The sequence below is a fragment of the Pogona vitticeps genome, chromosome 3 (assembly GCF_051106095.1).
Source record: "Pogona vitticeps strain Pit_001003342236 chromosome 3, PviZW2.1, whole genome shotgun sequence".
Classification (NCBI taxonomy): Eukaryota; Metazoa; Chordata; class Lepidosauria; order Squamata; family Agamidae; genus Pogona; species Pogona vitticeps.
Genome location: NC_135785.1, coordinates 3,466,285 through 3,488,933, shown reverse-complemented (window position 1 = coordinate 3,488,933; position 22,649 = coordinate 3,466,285). Strand labels below are relative to the sequence as shown.

At 49.9% G+C, this 22,649-nt stretch overlaps 1 protein-coding gene across 2 annotated transcripts in view; it reads right to left on the bottom strand.

Annotated features, from left to right (window-relative positions):
• PCYT1A (phosphate cytidylyltransferase 1A, choline) overlaps positions 1 to 22,649 on the bottom strand; it is a 34,222-nt gene that overhangs the window by 8,854 nt on the left and 2,719 nt on the right. For both annotated transcript variants that reach the window (XM_078389727.1, XM_078389728.1), the window contains exons 2-5: positions 8,576 to 8,728; positions 7,121 to 7,220; positions 2,734 to 2,850; positions 483 to 634 (exon numbers count right to left, since the gene is read on the bottom strand). In XM_078389727.1, coding sequence (XP_078245853.1) covers positions 483 to 634; positions 2,734 to 2,850; positions 7,121 to 7,220; positions 8,576 to 8,692 — 486 coding nt within the window. In that variant the 5' untranslated portion in view covers positions 8,693 to 8,728. The remainder of the gene's footprint in view (positions 1 to 482; positions 635 to 2,733; positions 2,851 to 7,120; positions 7,221 to 8,575; positions 8,729 to 22,649) is intronic.

Below are 22,649 nucleotides of genomic sequence, written 5' to 3'. Positions count from 1 at the left end.
GAAAGAGGGAGGCAAACTGACTCACTTTCTACAGTGGTGCTGCAAAATTCATAAGCTGCCCCCTTCAGGAGAACCAAAGAATTGCAATAGCTGTGGGGGGGGGGGGCGGGAGCACAGTTCTTGCACCGTCACTCCTGCCTCACACATTTCAGAGGGACTTTGTGAATACTTCCTCTTTACCCTGTGCTCCGGGGTGGCGCTGCGGGTTAAACCACAGAAGCCTCTGCAAGGTCAGAAGCTCCCATCGCTTCTACCAGCTCCTGCCAACCTAGCTGTTTGGAAGCATGTAAAAACGCGAGTAGATAAATAGGGACTGGCTCGGTGGGAAGGTCACGGCATTCCGTGTCTAGTCGCGCTGGCCACGTGACCATGGACGATTGTCTTTAGACAAACGCTGGCTCTACGGCTTGGAGACGGGGTTGAGCACCGTGCCCTAGAGCTGGACACGATAGGACTCAATGTCAAGGGGAGCCTTTACCTACCCTGTGCTCAGCCAAGAACTCTGGGGTGAGCGTCCATGGGGCGTTCCTCACCACCTCGTCCACGTAGCGACAGTGCTGCACGGCGTCGTAGCGCTCCGCTTCGTTCATCACCGTGAAGCCCTTGAAGTTGTGCGTCAGCTCGTCGCTGCAGACTGCAGGGGTGGAAAGGACAGGAAGAACTCGAGTTACCCCGAAGTCTCTCGATCTCTTACAGCAAGAGAGCCCGTTCACACCTCTGCCATTATTCCTGGAGCTTTCCTCCTGCCCTGGAACATCAATTGGCGTGTGTGTGTGTCTCGTTCTCTTCTTTCTTCACAGCCACTATCAAAATCCACCCCTTCCCTGATGAATTTCAGCCACCCACCCACCACCCACAGCTGGGATGGCTGAGTTGGAGAGGCGACCATCTTTCTCATTCAATGCAGGCATGGGGAACACGGAGCCTTCTAGATGTTGTCGGCATCCTGAACCTTAAGACTTGTAGAGCTGGAAGGGGCCCTGTGGGATCATCCAGTCCAGCCCGTCATGGGGGGATCAAACTCCCAACCTCTGGCTCCACAGCCAAAGATCTAAGCCCCTGAGCTATCCAGAATCCCATGCCTTCAACCTTTGAGGGGCTCATGTCTTTCCCAGCCTGATTTGATGAAAACATTAGCTTGTCCTGCCCAAGAAAGCCTGAACAGCATACGACAGGCACATCCGATGACCTCAATTTTTCTGCAGAAACGCTTTAGGTTATCAGTTGATTTCTGCCCAATGCTGGGTGAAGTCACACTTTTTGGACTGGGGGTGAGGAACCCCTGGCTACCCTGGTGGTTTGGACATGTTACGGGAAGCCAGATTTCGGCTGGATATGAAGAACAACTTCCTTAACTGTTAGAGCAGTACAACCATGGAAACCATAACCTCGGGAAGTGGCGAGCGCTTCAGCAACTGAGACACTGAAAGGGAAATTAGACAACCCCCTGGCAGATATCCTTTGGTTTGGATTCCTGCACCAAGCAGAGAGTTGGACTCGATGTGCTTCAAGATGCCTTCCACCTCCATGATTCTGTGACCTCAACTTCCAGAAGATCCAACCAACACTGGATTGTAAGCACTGTAGTCCATAACACCTGGAGGACCATCTGTCCCCTGTCCAGCTCCCTGGTTTTGCTGCTTTCGGGACTTCCTCTTTGCCTCGGCCTGCTGGACAAGGGTCTCTTCAAATTGGGAGAGGCCCTGATGCACTGCCTGCCTCCAGGCTGAGCACTCAGAGGTCAGAGTTTCCCATCTGTGGAGGTCCAATTCCTAAGGCCTTCAGATCTTGCTTGCAGATCTCCTTGTATCGCAGCTGTAGTCTCCCTCTGGGGTGATGTCCCTGCATTAATTCTCCATATAGGAGATCTTTCGGGATCCATCCATCAGCGATTCTAACGACATGACCGAGCCAACACAGATGTTGCTGTTTCAGTAATGTATACATTGCTTTAGACAAGGCCTCTCTTAAGGGGTGACTCCTACGTAATGTGTTCTTCCTCTACAGGAAACGTTCTGCAAAGCATCCGTGCAAACAGCTGGATCTTTGCTTGTCAGATCCAAGTGGATTTTGTAAGTAGAAAGGGCAAGCATGAGCAGGAAGCATCTAATCCCTTGGCTTGGGGATCAAGTCTGAAAATCCCATGTGTGGATTCAGGCAGAGGGTGTCATCTCGCTCTTATGAGTGGTTGTTGCTGTTGATGTTTAGTCGTGTCCGACTCTTCGTGACCCCATGGACCAGAGCATGCCAGGCCCTCCTATCTTCCACTGCCTCCCGGAGTTGTGTCACATTCATGTTGGTCGCTTCGATGACCCTGTCCAGTCATCTCGTCCCTTACTGCCCCCTTCTCCTCTTGCCTTCACACTTTCCCAACATGAGGGTCTTTTCCAGGGAGTCTTCTTTTCTCATGAGATGGCCAAAGTCTTGCATTTATGAGTGGCAGCCTCACAGATTTATCTGATTTCCTTTTAAAGCCACCTCCACGTCTCGTGGCGTTCAATTCCGTCAGCTGTCCACAGTATGAGAAAGATCTTTCTCTCTGTCCGTTCTAAATCTGTTGTAGGTCAGTTTCCCTGGATAAAGCCCTCATCACCAGGCTTTGGTGTTAGGCAAGTGGGAGGAAGGTTTCTCTTTGAGCACACCCTCGGTCTATCCGTCCCATGGTTCCCTTGACCAAACAATCCCCCACTGCCTCCCCCAGGGTTGGCCATGTTAACAAGGACGCTGCTTTACCTCCGACAATGAGATATGTATTAGGGAAGAGGTTTTTCGCCTGCATCAAGGCCCGGGCATGTCCAGAATGGAAGAGGTCAAAAATCCCATCAGCATAAACCCTGACCGGTCTGTCCACTGGGGGGAAAAAAAGGAAAGAAAAAGAACACGAATCAAGGTAAACACAACAGGGGAAGCAGGTGCTTCAAAGGCTCCATGAAGCCTGGATCTAAGACCATCCCACAGCTTGGAAAAGTTACTTTTTTGGGTCTATAACTCTCAGAATCCTCCAGCCATCATCAGCACACTGTCTTGGGATGTATGTGTGGCATTCCTGGAGGTACCATCCAAAAAGGTTAATCTTTCCAAACTCCACAAACGTCACATTTGGGATTCCTGTTTACTTTCCTCGCGGTAAAGAGGCCTGCACAGAAGAGGCGCCTAGGACGCCCTAAGGTCAGAGGTACCAGTCCTCTGGGCTGCAGAAAAATCCTGACACCCACAGTGACCACGTGGGCCCTCCCTCAGATACACTTCCCTCCCGCAAGGGAACAAGCAGCATCCATCTTCACATGGGACGACAGCGTCCCACAGGACCTGTGTAGAGTTTAGAAGGATGTGATGAGGTTTGTAGACACCGGGAACTGTCGAATGAAGAGACTGAAACCTGTAGCCTTTTCAGCCCCCAAACTAAGCTGTGACCCTTGCCACCAAAGGCTGAAAGAGGAACGTCTGGACCCCGAGGTTGATCTAGTGAGATTTCGGGGCATGAGATTTTTGGAATTCAGGGAGCCCTCAGAGGCCTGCAAGAATTCTCCCAGCCAAACACCTGGAGACTTGGGCTAAAAAACAACAACACCCAATCCTTTCAAGTGTCTGGAATCGCCTGCAGCTGAAAAATAATGGCTTCTCTCAGATGAGATGGTGGAAGGAGCTGTTTGGGTCTACGTTACTTACTTACTTAATTGAATGAATGAATGAATGAATGAATGAATGAATGAATGAATGAATGAATGAATGAATGAATTTCTAGCACCATCTGGCAACCAGGCCACTCTGGGCGGCTAACAACAATATAAAGATTATAATATTAAAAACACAACAAAAATAAATTAATACATGATTAGGGAAATTAAAACAGATGGCAGTAAAGGTGATTAAAAAAGGGATGATGGAGAAGATGGCAAAAAGAATGGTAAAAAACAGAGGGCGAGACCCTAGAACTCCGGAAAAACCTGGCGGAAGAGCCAGGTCTTCAATGTTCTTTTGAACCCATCCAGCGAGGGTGCCAGGCGGATCTCCATGGGCAGGTTGTTCCATAGGTGGGGGGCAACCACCAAGAAGGCCTGGCTTCTTCTTTCCCTCTGGACCTCCTTCGGGGTCAAGGCCCTCAACCGCCCTGCCTGTGAGGAATGGGTATTACAGACAGATCTGGCTGGCAGCAGGCGGTCTGATCGGTCCCATGGTCCTAAACCGTTGACGGCTTTGAATGTTATCATCCCAACCTTGAAGATGATGCAGAAACAAAGTGGTAACCCATGAAGGGCGGCCAGAGTGGGGGAGAGGTGCTGGAATTTCTTCCCCCCAGTTATTAATCTGGCCGCCGAATTTTGGACCCATTGAAGTCTCCGCATCAGCCTCAAGGGTAGCCCCACGGAGAGAGCACTGCAGTAGTCTATTCTTGAGATCATGAGGGCATGGATCAGCGTCATGAGCGCCCCCGTGTCTAGACAGGGATGCAGCTGGGCAATCCTCCGGAGAGGGAAATGGGATGCCCGGACCACAGAGGCCATCTGGGTTTTCATGGTGAGATTCCAGGTGCAGGCAGATGCCCAAGCTGAGAACCTCACTCTTCATGAGAAGTCATTCCCCCCTAAAAGAGGGAGTTTCCCAACCCACTGACGCCGGGGCCGCCCACATGCAAGATTTCCGATTTGTCCGGATTCATGGAATCCAGACACGGCACTCTGAATCTGGTAGTCTCCCTGCCTATTAATACAGGGCCCCTCTCAAAAAACCACCAGATCCATATGGAGATGGAGATCCCAGAGAGCTTAGCCCTGGCTACCCACTTCCTCCGTCTTCCTTGCATCGGACAGAAGCCATCATCTCTCAGCTGAAAGTGATTACAGACACCTGAAAGGACTGGGGTTTTTTAAACATTTTTAAATTTTACTTTTTAGCTACCTCCCTCAGAATTCCTGCAGGTTTCTGGGGACTTGTGATCCCAAAATATATGAAAATCCCACACCTGGTGGCGACTTCAGGGATGCTAAGCAGGGTCATGGAGCATGTGTGGGCCGGCCACCCATCGCCATGGCCAAAGGAGGAGCTGCGGGGAAACCAGTAAAGCCGATTTCCTGCACCAATAGGTCAGGTTGGGTCAGGCCAGATCAGGCAATATGCCTTGATCCTTCCAAAAGCCTGCTTATTGTTCGGAGCCATGAGGGACTTGCTCTGGGTAATTCCTTCGACCATTTTCCCAATTAGCTGCACAGGAACCCACCCCCTCCCTCCTTTCCGGATGGAACAAAGCGACCGTTATCAAGCAGACTTAGTCTCCCCTCCGGCGACTTCACTGCTGCTAGTGGAGAGATTATGGGGATTTCGTATCTTTGCTATGAAAGTGAGGCTGGGTGAAGGGAAGGTAAGCCTCTGCCCTTTATAGCCGGCCAGCATAAGGAAGCCTTTTGCATTTCTCTACTCCCATTAGGGATCAGAGAGGAAAAAAAACTTTGCTGACACTTCGTTAAGGAGGGTGGGAAGGACAGTCGAAAGCGGTACCGGCTTTTCTTTCACAAGGCAGGATTAAATGGAACCATACACCGTCATGCTTTTAAATACTGGTCTGGCTAATGAGCTGTATTACAAACACTGCACAAGATTTAAAAAAATTATTCTAAGAAAGAGTAATTTTGATAGCCTGCAATGGCAGTTCCCAAGGTTTTTGGCACCGCACACCCTTTGGATTGTTGCGAAAGCGTCAGGCCTCTCTCCACTTCCTTTTATGATCATTCGACCCACTTTTCAACTAAGTTTACAATTTATAATTAAAAATAAACCTCCAGTAAACAAAACTGTTTTAAACTAAAAAAATAAGCACCAACCAAGTTTTCTTGCTATCAAAAAACTCGCCATGAAAAAGTTAATAAAAATGAAATGCACCTTAAGAAATAGGTAAAGGTAAAGGTTCCCCTTGACATTGAGTCCAGTCGTGTCTGACTCGAGGGGGCGGTGATCATCCCCATTTCCAAGCCGTAGAGCCAGCGTTTGTCCATAGACAGTTTCCATGGTCACGTGGCCAGCACAACTAGACACGGAACACTGTGACCTTCCCACCAAGATGGTCCCTAATTATCGACTCGTATTTTTACAAGCTTTCAAACGGCTTGGTTGGCAGGAGCTGGGACAAGCGACGGGAGCTCCCTCTGTCGTGTGGATTCGATCTTACGATGGCTGGTCTTTTGACCTTGCAGAGGCTACTGCGGTTTAACCCACCGTGCCACCATGTCCCAGGGACAAAACAAATCTGGCACAGAGGATGATGAAAACCTTGCTCCTGGTCCTGGAATTTTAGCAGAGTGAGCCCTGGAGTCTGGAAGCCAATGCTCTAGAGTAGAGAGAGGTTCCCAACCTTGGGTAATGCAGGTGCTCACCAGCTTTGCTGGTGAAGGTTCCTGGGAGTTGCAGCTCAAGAACATCTGGGGTCCCCGAGGTTGGGAACCACTGCTCTACAGAAACGCAATGTCCAGGGCAACACAGCACGAGGAAAATGGCCACCCCCAGGAATTAAAAAAAAAAGAGGAGGCACATTGGTGGGAAACCCAGAATTTGATGGGGGAAATATGGACTGCAACTTCCAGAATCCCCAGCCAGCTTGGGCCGTGGCTGGGATGATGGGGCTTGGACATGGGGAGATGGAACCTGAAAAGTGCCATCTCTAATTTCTCCGGAAAATTGCTCCTCTTTATCCTTAACCGGAAGGACTGCAACTCCCAGAAGCCTTCACCGCTTAGCTCTGCTGGCAAGGGCTTCTGGGAGTTGCAGTCCAAGAACATCTGGGGAGCTAAGGTTGGGAGCCGCTGCAGTAGAGCACAAGGTGGTTCTGACTCCCGGGTGGAAGTCTTGAGCCTTTAACACCAACTTTACCATCAGCCTTTCTGCCCCAAACCCTCAGCATCACAGACTGGCTTGGACACACCCAGAGGAGGTAGGGGCTGGGGTCACCATCACCATCATCATCCTGCAACTTCAGAGCTAGAAGGGACCTTATGGATCATCAAGTCCAGACCCTGTCCAAGCAGCGCAGAGGTTGAATTGAACGTCCCACCTCTGGCTCCGGAGGCAGTGCTGTGAAAATGAAGCGCACCCAATGTAATCCAGGCAGGCTCCTCGGAGGAGTACTTACGCGGAGTCCCTTTCATTGCCTCCTCAAATGTTACACGGGCGTAAGGCTTGCTGTAGTCCACTTCAATCTCATCAGAAAATGGAGCCGGTTGCTGGAGCCCCTGCATTTGAAAGAGAGACAGAGGCAACAGCTTGCCTGGGGGTTGCTTTGAGGTTTGCACCTGTACCAGGACGTGACCGAAATTGGGAATGGCCAAAGGCTGCACCGGCTGTGGCTTCCGGGAGTTGCAGTTTAAAAAACAAAACAAACCCAAGTGTCTCAAATGCCAGCCAAAACAGGCCCAAGAGGACAGAGCACACTTAGAAATCAAAGCATGAAGTGATGGTGGAATGAACCAGCTGGATCTGAACCTCTGACATTTGATTGCGGCTTAATGGCGGGCACAGCCCATCCGGCCACCCTACTGGACAAGAACACTCCTGTGAGGAGCTGAGGCTATACTGCAGCATTCTGTTGCAGAGCCCACCTTGTTCGGAGGGCCCCTGATTTCAGGACAGACGTTTCCAACCCCTTTGCATTTGGAGTGGGAGGCGTAGGATCAACATGTGAGTCAGGAAAGGTGAAAAGGGCAAAAATGATCTCCCGGGAGGGAGGGAGGGAGGGAGGCTCCAGTGTGCTTCTCTGCGGAGATTACTGGCAAGCCTTGATCTCGGGTGACAGCTGGAATGACGGCGGTAATTTGCGAGCCTGCTCTGGGAGGGGCCGGAGGGTGTGATCACATTATGGATTTAAGGCAAGGTACAGGATTACGGTTTCACTGAAGCCAAGCCCTTCTCTCTAGAGCTCCACATGGGCCAAACAGCTGCTGTGGGTGCCTCAGGAAAAAAAGAGCACCAGAAGCTGTTGCCACCTGGATCACTTGGCTGAAATAAATCCGTTTTCTCGGAAACATGACCCCAGCCTTCAAGCCGATGAGTCGGACTCCACCTCTTAAAACCATTTTTCAGAATCTATCCCCAAGCATGCCAGACCCCCTTCCCCACCATCTCTGTTTACATCACAGACAGCCCTGGAGGCTCAGTGAACATTTTAATTTGTTTATTTATTTCTTACATTTACAGAACGCCCCTTGAAGGCGATAACACTATTCTGGGCGGTTTATAAAAGTAGTAAAGGACAGTGACGATAACATACAAGTACATACTGAAAAGTGAAAACATCGAGTGACTAAAAAACAAAAGGCACCAACTGGCAAATTCTCCATAAAACAGCCAGGCTAGAGGTAAGGGTCGGTGCAGAAGGGTCTTAAATTGCCTTCTAGATGGGGGGGGGGGAGGCACAGACAGCTCCGCCAGGATTCGGTTCCACCCTATCGGTGCCATCACGAAGAAGGCGGTAATTCCATGGAACGCGATTCCAATTGTTGGGAAAGTTCAAAAGGGACCAGCAGCTACACACAAGCGCATAACACACAGACACACACACACCCCCCTCCCCAGCAGACCTGTTACTTACTAAGCAGTGCCGTGACATTTTCAGCGGGACGCCATCCATCTCCGTGGCCCCGTTAGGTCCAGATCCCTCTTTCCTCCGTTTCCTGGAATTGAGCCTGGCTGATCCTGGGGGCTCCATCCTGTGGATCGCGGCAGGGAACTCAGGTGGAAAGACCTGGAGAAAGGAAGCAGGCGGTTTTAAGTCCCAGGGGCGAAGAGGGGAAAGCTGCCGAGGGGCCAGGCCAACACGACGACAGGGGCGAAGAGCGGCTTGTTGGGGGCGGCAGCTGTCGACAAGCGAAACGGGGACTCTTTCTTGCCCTCTTGAGCTGAGCCACTCTTATCTGCGGCTGTGACAAGAGGGTAATAAAGACCAGCTGGCTGCCAGGAAGGTCTTTCTCCCATGACCCGCCAGGAACGCTGGAACGGGAAGAGACGGACACCCCCATCTCGCTTATTTTAGCCTTGGCCAAAGACCATGAGCGCTGATCCTGTACGTTGAATATGATACCAGGGTTCATGATGTAGCCTGTCTGCAATTTGTGGGCACGCTGAGAGATGGGGGAAAGGTTCTGATGGGAGCAGAAAGGCAGACGGGCTCTGGGGAACCTGCCCTTCCACCCCTGCCCGGGGATGGCAGAGCCAACAGAGGCCTCCTCCCACCACAAGGGTGTAAGGAAGAGAGGAGAGACTCCCTTATTCAGGAAGTCCAGCACACACACATACAAGTTCGGCAATGCACACTGGTCTTGTCGGACTCCTCAGGCCCTTCTATAAGCCCTCTCTTGAGCTTTTGGCCAGAGGTGGGAAACTTCTGGCCCTGGGGGGTAAATCTGGGGAGGGGGGTCCTCAATACAGTCTAATGGACAGCAAGGCCAGTCCTTCTCCCACAAATGCCTACAACTCCCAGGAAGCAGCTGGCCACTTTCCTTTTCACACAACAAGCAAGCCTGAGACGCTTGGAAGACAGGCCCTGTTTCCAGGCGAGCAAAATTCAGGGGTATGTGTTTATTTAACCCTAAAGGATCTATAAAAATGCCCATGGATGTTCTGAAATTGAGGTCCTCATTAAGGAACAGATGGACCATACTTATGAAACTTTAAAAACAACATTATCTTATAATACAGAAAAAGACTTTATAATCCTTATTCTACAATATATTTTGTTGTTCAGTTGTTAAGTCATGTCCAACTCTTCGTGAGCCCATGGACCAGAGCACGGCAGGCCCTCCCGTCTTCCACTGCCTCCTGGAGTTGCGTCAAAGTAGGGTTGGTCGCTTCGGTGACACTGTCCAGCCATCTCGTCCTCTGTCGTCCCCTTCTCCTCTTGCCTTCACACTTTCCCAACATCAGGGGCATTTCCAGGGAGTCTTCTCTTCTCATGAGGTGGCCAACATATTACAGTGGGGGCTTGACTTGAGAACTTAATCCGTATTGGAAGGCAGTTCTCAAGTCAAAAAGTCTGTACGTCAAGTCTCCATTGACCTACAGTGCATTGAAAACCAATTAATCCCGTAACAGGCCGTTTTTGTTCCATTTTGGTTTTTTTCTGGTCTGTAAGTCAAATCTCAGTCTGCAAGTCAAACCTAAATTTTGCGGCCAGAGAAGTCTGTAACTCAAAAAGTCTGTAAGTCAAGCCGCCTGTAAATCAAGGGTCCACTGTAAAGCCTTAGCTTCAGGATCTGTCCTTCCAGTGAGCACTCATGGTTGATTTCCTTTAGAATGGATAGGTCTGATCTCCTTGCAGTCCAAGGGACTCTCAAGAACACAGAAGCACCAATTCTTCGGCGGTCATCCTTCTTTATGGTCCAGCTCTCACTTCCAGATATCACTACTGGAAAAACCATAGCTTTGACTATGTGGACCTTTGTCGGCAAGATGATGTCTCTGCTTTTTAAAATGCTGTCTAGGTTTGCCATCGCTTTCCTACCTAGATTAAACATCAAGTTCCAGTTACTTCAGATGCTCTGCTGCCTTATAATACACACTGGGAATCCTACCGAGGACATGTATCCTTGTGTGATTTCAGTGGATGGAAAAATAAAACTTCCCGTGTTTAAGAGCTGCAGAGTCAGAGTCTCTTAAAAGCTGCGGAGGAACCTTTATAGTAGGGATGCTCGTAAGTCCTTGAATCCAAACCCCAGTCTGAGACTTGGGTACCAAGTCCGAAGTCTGAGTCCTTATTAAAGACAAGCTCTTTTCCCCAGAAAAAAGGGGAGGGGGGCTGGCTTCTGAGTCATGAGCTGGGTTTGAGTCATTGGAGAGAGAAAAAAAGAGCAGAGTCCATTCAGAGCCCTATTGAATCACTGGGATGACTCGACAAAGTCCAACTTGACAGCAAGCCTGCCGCTTGATTTGCAATTCCTGCTTTAAAGCAAAATGAAGTGGAAGAGATTCAGCAGCTCCTTCTGCCTGCCTGAGAAGTTCAGCCAGCTTGACCAACCCAACACCCTGCAGAAGAGCACTCAGATCCTCCTAAGGTTCTCAAAAGCTGCCCGGGGTGTGCCAAGCCAAGGAAACAATGAAATGGTTCTGGTTATTTTTACCGGCATGGCCTTTCTCTAAAGCCTCTTCAGGGGGTCACGGAGGACCTACAGACCATCCAGGAAAGTGGTCTCCCTTACCTCCCAAGTTGTGTTTCTTTCCTCTCCACCTCACCCCTTTCTCAAGAAAGCAAAAAGTGGCCCATGTGGTTCTTCCCGGCCATTTGATCCTTGCTCACGGACAGCCCCTCCCAGTCCAGAAGCGCAACTCACGGGCGATGAAAGGGACCAACCACCCTGACGGGAAACACCCCCTGAGGACCAGCTCATGTAAAATCAACGCAACAAGCGGAAAGAAACAGGCACCTCCCTTCCCAGAAGCAGCTCTGCTTCCTAACCCACATTCCCTCCCCACCCTGGCTGTCAGCTGGGCTCACTCGCTGGCCAGCCTCCTCGGGCGTTAAAGGCTATTCTGTGCCAACAATGCCCTTCTGCCATTTACGCGGCTGTCTCCAGACAAGAGAATACAAAGGGATGCATTGATTAAAAATGGAATCACGCAGAAAGCAGACCGGGAGCATGTCAATTGCCTGGGACGAGTCCCACTTGCCCGACTTCCACCACCAACCAAGGTCTGCGGGGAAGACTCTCCAGCAAAGCTGGACGGGCATCCATGGGTGTCCAAGCTGAAACCATCAGACTGGAGCCCAGGCGGGACGACACCAGGCTCGCTCCCTGCAGAATGTCAATGCCTTCCTTCGGGCACTTATGCCCTTTGCCAGTCTTGCTTCGCTCACATGTCTTTTCCTTTTCAGACGGGATGCTGTTTTCCTTTGTGCTCTGCTAGCAGCGCGCTACTGGACCATAAAGAAGTCTGAGTGCCGAAGAATTGGTGCTTTTGAATTGTGATGCTGGAGGAGGCACTTGAGAGTCCCCTGGACTGCAAGGAGAACAAACCTATCCATTCTGAAGGAAACCAACCCTGAATGCTCCCTGGAAGGACAGATCCTGAAGCTGAGGCTCCAGTACTTTGGCCATCTCATGAGAAGAGAAGACTCCCCAGAAAAGACCCTGATGTTGGGAAAGTGTGAAGGCAAGAGGAGAAGGGGACGACAGAGGACGAGATGGTTGGACAGGGTCATCGAAGCGACCGACACGAATCTGACCAAACTCCGGGAGGCCGTGGAAGACGGGAGGGCCTGGCAGGCTCTGGTCCATCGAGCCACGAAGAGTCGGACGTGACTTAATGACTAAACAACAAAACAAGCAGCACGCTACCCTCAGCTTCTATCTTTCTCTCTGGGCCCTGGGGGACTCCATTTATAACACTTTCTTTCTCCCATGTCCATATGTGTGTGTGTGTGTGTGTGTGTGTGTGTGTGTGTGTGTGTGTGTGTGTGTGTGTGTGTGTGTGTGTGTGTGTGTGTGTGTGTGTGTGTGTGTGTGTGTGTGTGTGTGTGTGTGTGTGTGTGTGTGTGTGTGTGTGTGCGCGTGCACACCTGTGTACCTGGAAACAAAGGTTTGTATGCTCCCCAGGTGGCGAAGCAGATGGTGGGCCACAAAACGGCCACCACCAGAAAATAGAAAGCTGCCTTCCCCACTGGTTCGAACCAACTCTTTCCTCTATTGCTAAAGTGGGCTGGTGATCACAGCTTTTAAAAAGGAGACCCAGAGTGCACAAAGAAACAGATAAAAACTTGCTGGTTAAGAGTTGGATGTTGAAATATATAAAGGTCACATACAATCACACCCTTTTGAAACACATGCGTGGCGATCTGGTAATCTGACCAAAATATTGAGAAGGTGACCAATGAAGAGGTACTAAGAAAAATGAACCAAGACCAAGAAACAAATGGGCTATGGTCACAGAGCCAAGAATGGAAAGGACAGATTGCTATATCCCAGATAAAATCAGTGGGAAAATAAGTGCGGGAAGGAGAGAGACTCGTTGGCTTAAGGACATGGAAGACGGATTCGGTGGATTCAACACAACCCCACTGTACAGAGCGGCTTCATCCAAAATTAGAACAACTATGATCACATCCAAGTTCCAGCGGGAGAGGAAAGAGGAGACGAGAGAAATGCCAGCCATGGAATGAGGAAGCAGCCGGTCCTTTAGTGTGAAGTGCGTTGAGAAGAATCTGTCCCAAGAGAAAAAGGGACACGTGTTTTCCACACCAAAGGTCCCTGAGTTCAATCTCTCGTTGCTCAAGCAGGTTATGAGAGGGTCAGAGGGTTTCTCTTGACATAAGGCAGCTTCCTATGCCGGGGAAATCTTGCTGCTTCTGGTGTGTGAGAAAGGGATCGGCTGTGCTTGTCTACCCACTGAAGCTCCGAACTCTGCTCTATCTCAACAAAATATACTGCAGACCCCAAACACAAAGAGTCTGTGAACGTGATCTTCCTATTCCAGCAGAGAAACTGGGTGTCTTGGCATGTCAATGCGGCTGGCTCAACCGCAGGCCAGAATTGTGAACCATACCGCGCTGCCAATTTTGCAACGGCTCTTTTGCTGACTCACACACCACCTGAGCAAACACCCACACCTTGATCTTGTATTGTATCAGGTACCTCCTCAGGAAGCTCCTAATGCAGAAGGCAGGCAGGGATAAAAAAAAAGGTAAAAATGATTTTCCCCCTCTCAGAACCTGAAACGGAATGGTGGGAAATTTGGGATGGTTGAAAGGAAGCATCTCTTTATGCCAGGCACAATTAAACCGTGGAAATTGCTAAACCACAGAGAGTGGTGACAGCTACTGACATCTACCCCTTCAATAGGCCACTGCACAAATTCATGGAATAGAAGGCTACTCATGTCGCCTACTCAGAGTAGCCACATATTATCTCCAGGACTAAGGTCTGTATAGAACCAAAGAATAACCCTAGACTAATGGTGTTGAAAGGGGCCTATAAGGCCATCAAGTCCAAACCCCTGATCAGTGCAGGAATCCAAATCAAGGCAGATCCGACAAAAAGCTGTCCCGAGGTAATGGGTTCCGTTGTCATGCTCCTCTAACAGTTAAGAAGCTTTTCCTGATACTCAACCTAAATCTGGCTTCCTGTAGCTTAAGTCCATTGTCTTCTTTTCTCCAGGCTAAACATGCCCAGTTCTCTCAGTTTTTTTTTTCTCCCAGGGCTTAGTTTCGAGCCCCCCTGATCATCCTAGTTGCCCTCCTCTGAACTGGCTTCAGTTTGTCGACATCCTTCTTCAAGTGTGGTGTCCATAATCAGAGACAGTACTCAAGTTGAGGCCTAACCAGTGCTGAACAGAAGGGGATGAGTACCTTACGAGATTTGGAGACTATGCCTCTGTTAATACCCTGTTTCCCCGAAAATAAGACCTAACCTGAAAATAAGCCCCAGTATGATTTTTCAGGATGCTCGTAATCTAAGCCCTACCCCAAAAATAAGCCCCAGTTCAGTGAAACCCCACCCTCCACCCTTGTGCAGCAACCAGAAGAAGATGACATGACTGTATCTGAATAAATGTAGATTGTTGTACATAAAAATAAAACTGCCCCTGAAAATAAGCCCTAAGGTGTTTTATGGAGCAAAAATTAATATAAGACCCTGTCTTATTTTCGGGGAAACATGGTATATCCTAAAATCGTATTTGCCTTTTTTGCAGCCACATCATACTTTTGGCTCCTATTCAGCTTTTGATCTACAATTAATTCCAAGATCTCTCTCACTCGTAATATTACTCAGCCAGGTACACCACATCTTGTAATGGTGCATTTGGTGTTTTTCACCTAGGTGTAGAACTTTATTTATTTTATTCATTTATTTTATTTAATTTATATCCCGCCTATCTAGTCACGATGGACTACTCTAGGCGGCCAACAACAAAGATAAAATACAATAAAATAAAACAACAAATTACAAAACAATTAAAGTAAAGAAACAATAAAGGAGAAAAGAAAATCAAAAGTAATCTGGTGAGAAGGCCTGCCGAAACAACCAGGTCTTTAATAGGTTCTTAAAGGTACCCAGCGAGGAAGCTCCGCGAATACCAGGAGGTAAATTATTCCACAAGCGAGGAGCCACCGCCGAGAAGGCCCTATTTCTTGTTTTCTCTTTTCCGGCCTCCCTCGGCGTTAAGCTCCTCAGCCTCACCTCCTGGCTCGCCCGTGTGATCCGGGTAGAACGTGGTGGGAATAGGCGTTCCGCCAGGTATCGAGGCCCTAAACTGCTTAGGGCTTTATACGTAAGCGTTAACACTTTGAAGTCGATGCGGAACCTGATGGGCAGCCAATGCAATGCAGCCAGAGTGGGCGAAATATGTTGGAATTTTTTCACTCCACTGAGTAATCTGGCCGCCGCATTCTGCACCACCTGTAATTTCCGCAGCAACCTCAAAGGAAGCCCCACGTAGAGCGCATTACAGTGGTCTAATCTTGAGATTACGAGCGCGTGTACTAAGATGGTGAGCGCCCCCACTTCCAGGTAGGGCCGCAGCTGGGCTATCCGCCTGAGGTGAAAAAAGGCGGTGCGGACCACCGACGCCATCTGTGACTCCATGGAGAGCACCGGGTCCAGATGGATCCCCAAGCTGCGTACCCCATCCTTTGCAGGGAGAGTCACCCCCCCAAAAGAGAGGGAGTTTCCCAGAACCCCGACTGTGGGAGGGCCCACCCTCAGTACTTCCGTCTTGTCCGGTTTCAGCCTAAGCCCGTTCTCCTGCATCCATTCCAGTATAGTCCCCAGGCAGCGCTGAAGGCACAGGACGGCTTCTCCTGCAGTTGGCAAAAAGGAGATGTAGAGCTGTGTGTCGTCCGCATACTGGTGACACGAAGCACCACACCCCCTGATGACCCCACCCAGCGGCCTCATATAGATGTTAAATAGCATTGGGGAGATAATCGACCGCTGTGGAACCCCACAATTGAGGCTCCACGGGGCCGAGACTCTCTCCCCAAGCTGGACTCTCTGGGGACGGTCCTCCAAGAAGGAACGGAGCCAGGACAATGCCAGGCCACCTATTCCCAACTCGGAGAGCCTCCCCAGGAGGATACCGTGGTCAATGGTATCAAAGGCCGCTGAGATGTCGAGGAGTACCAACAGGGACACTTTGCCCCTATCGGCCTCCCTCAATAGGTCATCACACAGGGCGACCAAAGTCGTTTCTGTGCCGTGGCGCGGCCTGAAGCCCGACTGGAATGGATCCCGGGCATCTGTTTCATCCAGGAGCGCCTGAAGCTGGTCGGCCACCACCCTCTCGACTACCTTGCTAAGGAAAGAAACATTGGCGACGGGCCTGTAATTGCCAATTTCGTCCGCCGCCAAGCTAGGTTTCTTCCTGATGGGCCTAATGAGTGTGTCCTTCAGGGCAGATGGAAATCTGCCCTCAAGGAGAGACCCATTTATTATAGCCGTGGCCCATTCCGTTGTTAGCGGCCTGGCTGCTTTGATTAGCCAGGCCGGGCAAGGGTCCAAAGAGGAGGTGGTGGCACGACAGCAGTCAAGCGCCCTGGAGACAGTGTCAGGCGTAACAGGCTGAAAGGTGTCCAGGATCACCGGGCAAGATGCAGCGCTGGACATCTCAGCTCGACTCACTGTGCTCAAAAAAGGTGAGAGGTCCCGGCGGATGGCCTCCACTTTTGATTTAAAAAATGCTGCAAATTGGTCCGGCGAAAAACTAGGGGGAGGCCCATCGCCCGGACCAATTCCGGAAAGGTCGCGTACTATACGGAATAACTCCGCCTGCTGGTTGGACGCCTCGCTTATCCGGTTAGCGAGGTATGATCTACTAGCAGCCTTTACCTTAGCAAGATAAAGGTTAGTAGCGACCCTGACAGCTATCCTGTTAAAATCCGTCGGGACCTTTCTCCATTTGCGCTCTAGCCGTCTCCTGACCCGCTTCCTCGCCCGGAGGTCCCGGTTAAACCAGGGGGCCGGGCGGTCTCTGCGGCGGAGAGGGCGTTTAGGTGCGATCATGTCAACAGCCCTAGTCGCGGCAGCAAACCAGCCATCTACCAGAGCCTCGACAGGAGCGCCAGCCAGGTCAGCCATAACACCTCTCATGGCACCCTGGAATCCAACCGGATCCAGTAGCCTTCGAGGGCGGACCATAACAATAGATCCCTGCTCCCTGCAGGGGGGGAGGGCCATTTTAATGGTACACTTTATTAGGTGGTGATCCGACCATGACAAGGGTACCGACTCAAGGTCAGTCACCATCGGACCACTCTCACTCCCATTGGTAGAAAAAACCAGATCAAGTGTATGACCCCCCACGTGAGTGGGGCCGTTGACATGTTGGGACATGTTCAAGAAGGCCATGGTCTCCAGGAACTCAAGAGCTGGACCAGAGGTCTCCGCCCCCGCGTGCACATTGAAGTCCCCCAGAACCAATAGGTTCGGGGAACCCAACAGTGCCGCGGAGACGAAGTCCACCAGCTCCGGTAGGGAGGTGGCTGGGTCGCGGGGAGCACGGTAGCCCAGCAAGATCCCAATACCATCCCTGGCCCCGATAGACACGTGGAGGGCCTCAAGACCCGGCTTTATCACCGAGGAGCGCCTAGTGACCTCCAAGCTTGATTTATGGACAATGGCTACTCCCCCCCCCAATCCTCCAGTCTACCCTGGTGTTGGACAGCATAACCGGGCGGACAGATGAGAGCTAGAGGGGGACCCCCCTCTCCGCCAATCCAAGTTTCGGTTATGCAAGCCAGGTCTGCATCCTCCTCCAGGATAAGGTCTTGAATTACCTGGGCCTTATTGGATACAGACCTGGCATTCAACAACACCAGGCGTAGAGTGGAAGGCTGGCTGGTCTGGTTACCTCGATGCTGGGGGCTGGTCTCCGTCTCAGAACAAGGAACAGCCTTCAAACATCTGTCCCTAGTTCTTCTAACACGAGCAGGGACGGAGCCAACGCCATATTTCCCCCTACCCGTAATCACAGAAATATTCTGGGGGCCCTCGCTGGGAGGGCAGGCCTTCCATACCATATCAGAAGGGGAAAAAAAAATAAAGAGAAAAAAGGAGGGGAAAAAGAAAAAACAACTAAGTACAAACAATCAAATTAACCCAAAGTAAATAACTTATACAATTATAAAATAAACAAAATTAATCTAACTAAGAATAATAATAGTATCAAATAAAGAAACATTTAAATAAAATAAAATAAAGGAAAAAAATCACAGTATAATAACTAAGTAGCTACAGTATTCCCCCAAAGGTTATCCCCCACATAAATCCAAAAACTGTTTTTCTCTGCCGATTGATTTTGTCCCTTTAGATGATACCAGAGTCAGTGGCGTTTCGTTAACAAGGCAGGAGTCCCGGATCACAGTAACCGGCTCAGGGGTCTCGATATTGTCACTGAGCAGGGTCACAAGCGCTGACAAGCAAGCTGGAAAAAGCTTGGACCCTGCCATTTCCCCCCTTAGGAATCCAGTTGGGGGGAGATCAAATGGCAGCAAGCAGACGGAGGCAGAGAAGCCCTTATTCCTACTAAATTTGCCAGATCTGCTTTGTGTATGCCTCTGTGTGTGCCTGCAGTCCTCCTCCTGTCACAGACATCCGCTAGGGTCACTGTAGGGACAGAATCCTGGTCGAACCAGATATCTGGTCTCATCTAGCTGGGTTGTTTTTAATGCAACTCGTGCCTCTCCCAAAGAAAAGCCCAGTGGAATGCAGAGAACTTCAGGCATTTAGAGGCATATTAAGATGGTCACCCTGGTGCATGCTGACCGGCCTTCAAAAAACAGCAGAGGAAGGAAGAGAAGAGGCATGGCAGCAGCAAAGTGGACAGAATTTGGGCCGGGGCCTTGCTAGGAAAACCCCCACAAAATGATGGGAGTATCTAATCCTTTAAGCCATGCTGTAGAGCCCGAGAGGACTTCTCTAAGGTCTTGAGGTGAACAAGGAAACATTCCTGAGACAGTTTGCATGTACTTTTCGGGCCTTTAAGAAAGCTGCTGGCACTGGAAAAGTCTCCAAAGTACAGTATACATCTATTTTTTTAGTTTAGCCTCTTCTCATCCAAATACGCAGGATCATTAAAAAAAAAAATCCCCTGTCAACACCGGGTGAGATTGGATGGAGGTTGCGGCCCAACAAGGATAGGCCGATTTAAGCCCATCTCGTGGTCATTATAGTGGACAGGATGCCGGAAACAGTCTTTAGGGTCCTTTGCCATCTTGCTGAACAAACACAAAAATGACAGCGAAAGGAAGGAATTCTCCTTCTGCCATGCCAATAAAGAGTTCTCTACGCCAAGACTGAGCAAGGCAGGCATTCATCTCAAGCTGTCAGTGAAATGTCTGCTTTGTTGAAGGTCACAGGTTACGCTTCCTGGGTGCCAATCCAGGCTTTGCTATGCTCCACGCTTAGTACAGTGTGTTCAGGCCAAACATACAAACAGCCGAGTAATTTTGTGACCGTACGAGTGCTAAGAGCTACAGGAAAAATCAAGGTTTGCTGTCTGGTTTCAAGGGAAGGTTTCGGGGTCAGTTCTGGAAATACACTCCCATCAGCCTTCGCGAATGCACTCCCATCAGTTGGAAAGACGAATGTGTTGTGCTGCAATCACACCTCCCTCTCTGAAGTCTATGCATTTCTATTTGTGACCCATTTTGCTGCATTTTGGCTCATTTAAATCTGGAAAATATTTGGCATCCTGTACCAACCACCTCTTCACTTGGACCCAGCATCCAGGAAGTCCCGTGGGGAAATCATGCAGCCCATTGTGATCGCAAGGGCACACAGTTTCATCCTCTTTGTTAATTTCTGAAATAATGCTTAAGCCTAAAAGAAAGAAGTGAAGTGGGAGGAGAGAGGAGGAGGAAATCTATTATTCCCCAGCCTCTCTTTCCACCAGTCTTAAAAGGGTCTGCATATTTCAAGCACAGAAAGATAAGGCGGCACCAGTATAACGTCCAGCTTGATATGGACTAAAGATGGGCATGATCCTGTGCTTTGGCAGTTTGGCCTGGTTCAGCATGACGCCTGCACAGGTATTCTGCAGGCGCTGCAGGCTTCCCTCCCTCACCTCTTTTGGACAATTGCCCACTCACTGGAAGTGACAACATTTCTGGCCTCCGCTGACAGCCGCCCACTCTGATGAGGAGGCAGGGCAGCCCACGACGCTGCCTCTGAGCAGGCAATGGCCTCCGGGGAGGCGGGGGGAGGGATGTGTGCTGCTGGTGAGTCGGTGATTACTCGGAGGAGGTGGGGGGAGAAGAGCGAGCGGTGCCTGCGGAATGCCTGTGCAAGCACCAGGTCAAACTGGGCTAAACCACCAAACGGCAGCTCGTGCCCATCTCCCATTGTTGTCATTGTTTAGTTGTTAAGTTGTGTCCGACTCTTTGTGACCCCATGGGCCAGAGCACGCCGGGCCTTCCTGTCTTCCACTGCCTCCCGGAGTTGGGTCAATTTCATGATCGTAGTTTCGATGACACTGTCCAACCCTCTTGCCCTCTGTCATCCCCTTCTCTCCTCTTGCCCTCACACTTTCCCAACATCAGGGTCTTTTCCAGGGAGTCTTCTCTTCTCATGAGATGGCCAAAGTACTGGAGCCTCAGCTTCAGGATCTGTCCTTCCAGGGAGCACTCAGGGTTGATTTCCTGCAGAATGGATAGGTTTGTTCTCCTTGCAGTCCAGGGGACTCTCAAGAGCCTCCTCCAGCATAACAAATCAAAGCATCAATTCTTCAGCGTCCAGCTCTCACTTCCATATATCGCTACAGGAAAAACCATAGCTTTGACTATGTGGACCTTTGTCGGCAAGGTGATGTCTCTGCTTTTTAAGATCCTCCCATGGGGGCTCCGAAATAATTACTTATGATCTGAGCCTGCAGCCTGTTTAGGGCCACCGCGGGCCAGCAAAGAATGAAAAGGACTGGAATCTCCATTCAAAGTCCATCTTTACAGTTACTTTCTCTCAGCCTGAACTGCACGGTTTTTCCTATCACAAACCTAGTCAGACACTCCTCTGCGGGGGGGGGGGGGAGAAAAGCAGTGGCTGGCTGATCCCCTTCTAGGACTACAGATCTGAACCACATGCTGAAGGCCCCTCTATCTCTAAGGGCCTGGGATCGGAAGATGATTTGGCCAGAAAGCCCCAACAGGGCACACCTCCATGACACAATAAGCCAACAGTGCCCAAGAGCTGTGGCTTCCACCTTATGATGACCAGGTTCATGCCTGCTGCCCAATCACTTTAACTTTTTCTTCCAGCAAGAGTGGATATGTGTCACTCTGTGGTTCATTCACCACGTTGTCTGAATGTCAGCACAGCCTTCTCTCGGCTTTCTTTGTCTCTCAACCGGCCAAAGAAGAAATTGTGTGTGTGTGTGTGTGTGTGTGGGTTCTTTTAGCTTTCCTTGTTTGGTTCCTTAGGACAGGAATAAACGTGAGAACTAATCATGGATGAGACACTGAGTAAACCCTGGAGCAAAGCATGGAACCGGCCACCCACTACCCTAAGCCCATACTCTGAATATAAGGCCCTTCCTTATGTTCTTGCTTTAGTGGCTGCCACAACAAAGGGAAGCTCCTGAACATCATGCACCACCAGAAGGCCCAAAAGCAGAAAAGTTCACGTTCCCCAGCCACAACGTGGTATTTATCTGATCCAGTCACACTAGGCAGTCTGTGCCATCCACAGTAGCTCAGACATGGGGGAATAAAGCAGCAGGCTCCCTCCCTCCCTCTCTCTTCATTCATTCAACTTTTATCCCACCCACCTGCCTGCAAGGCCACTCTGAGTGGTGTAAAATTTTAGTAACACTTCAAGAGACCACAGGGACCTGTCCTTTATTACAGCTACCTTTATTTTCAGGAAGAAAAACAACAATGGCTGTACTATGAGGAAACAGGAATACACAGTATAATGCACAATATTGGGAGGGGATGACAATAAATCACAGAAAACCACACTACAGTGGTGAGGAGAACAGGACAACTATGTCGCAATTGCCTGTCGAAACAGGCAGACAAGGGAGATGTGTGTGGGTGATAGAGTAGAAAGAGGGTGGATTTCGTATCACTCTCCTGTAAGGCTCAAGCAGGTAGCCATTTCTTGGGTGAGCAACAGGAACCGGCTTCCACTGCCATAATTATACACTGCAGACAGCTGCTGTGCAATACCCAGCGAAAGACATACAACCACCCACACCACAGAAATGGGCTATTCATCTACTGCTCTTCTTTCCATGTTCTACAACATTGGTCCCCAACCTTGAGTCCCCAGATGTTCTTAGACTGCAACTCCCAGAAGCCTTCACCACTAGCTGTGCTGGCAAGGGCTTCTGGGAGTTGAAGTCTAAGAACATCTGGGGACCCAAGGCTGGGAACCACTGTTCTAGACCTTCGAGCTCCAGGCTGCAATGTTCTTCTCTCTGTCTCTCAAAGTATCTTGCTCTACCCACCAAAGCGACCACTTCACACATGAGGGAGGGAAGGTGCTCCCTGAAAGCTCGGTGTCACCATAGAGCTTTGGACACCATTTGGAAAACATTACGCTGGTTATTTTTGCTACTCCATAAGCTATGAGGACAAAAATACTGTAGTTACAGAACTACACAGAAGTCTACATGTTTTACAGGATTCAGAAGTCTCATAGAGTCTCTCATTGTAAACAATAATAACTTAAGACTTCATTTTT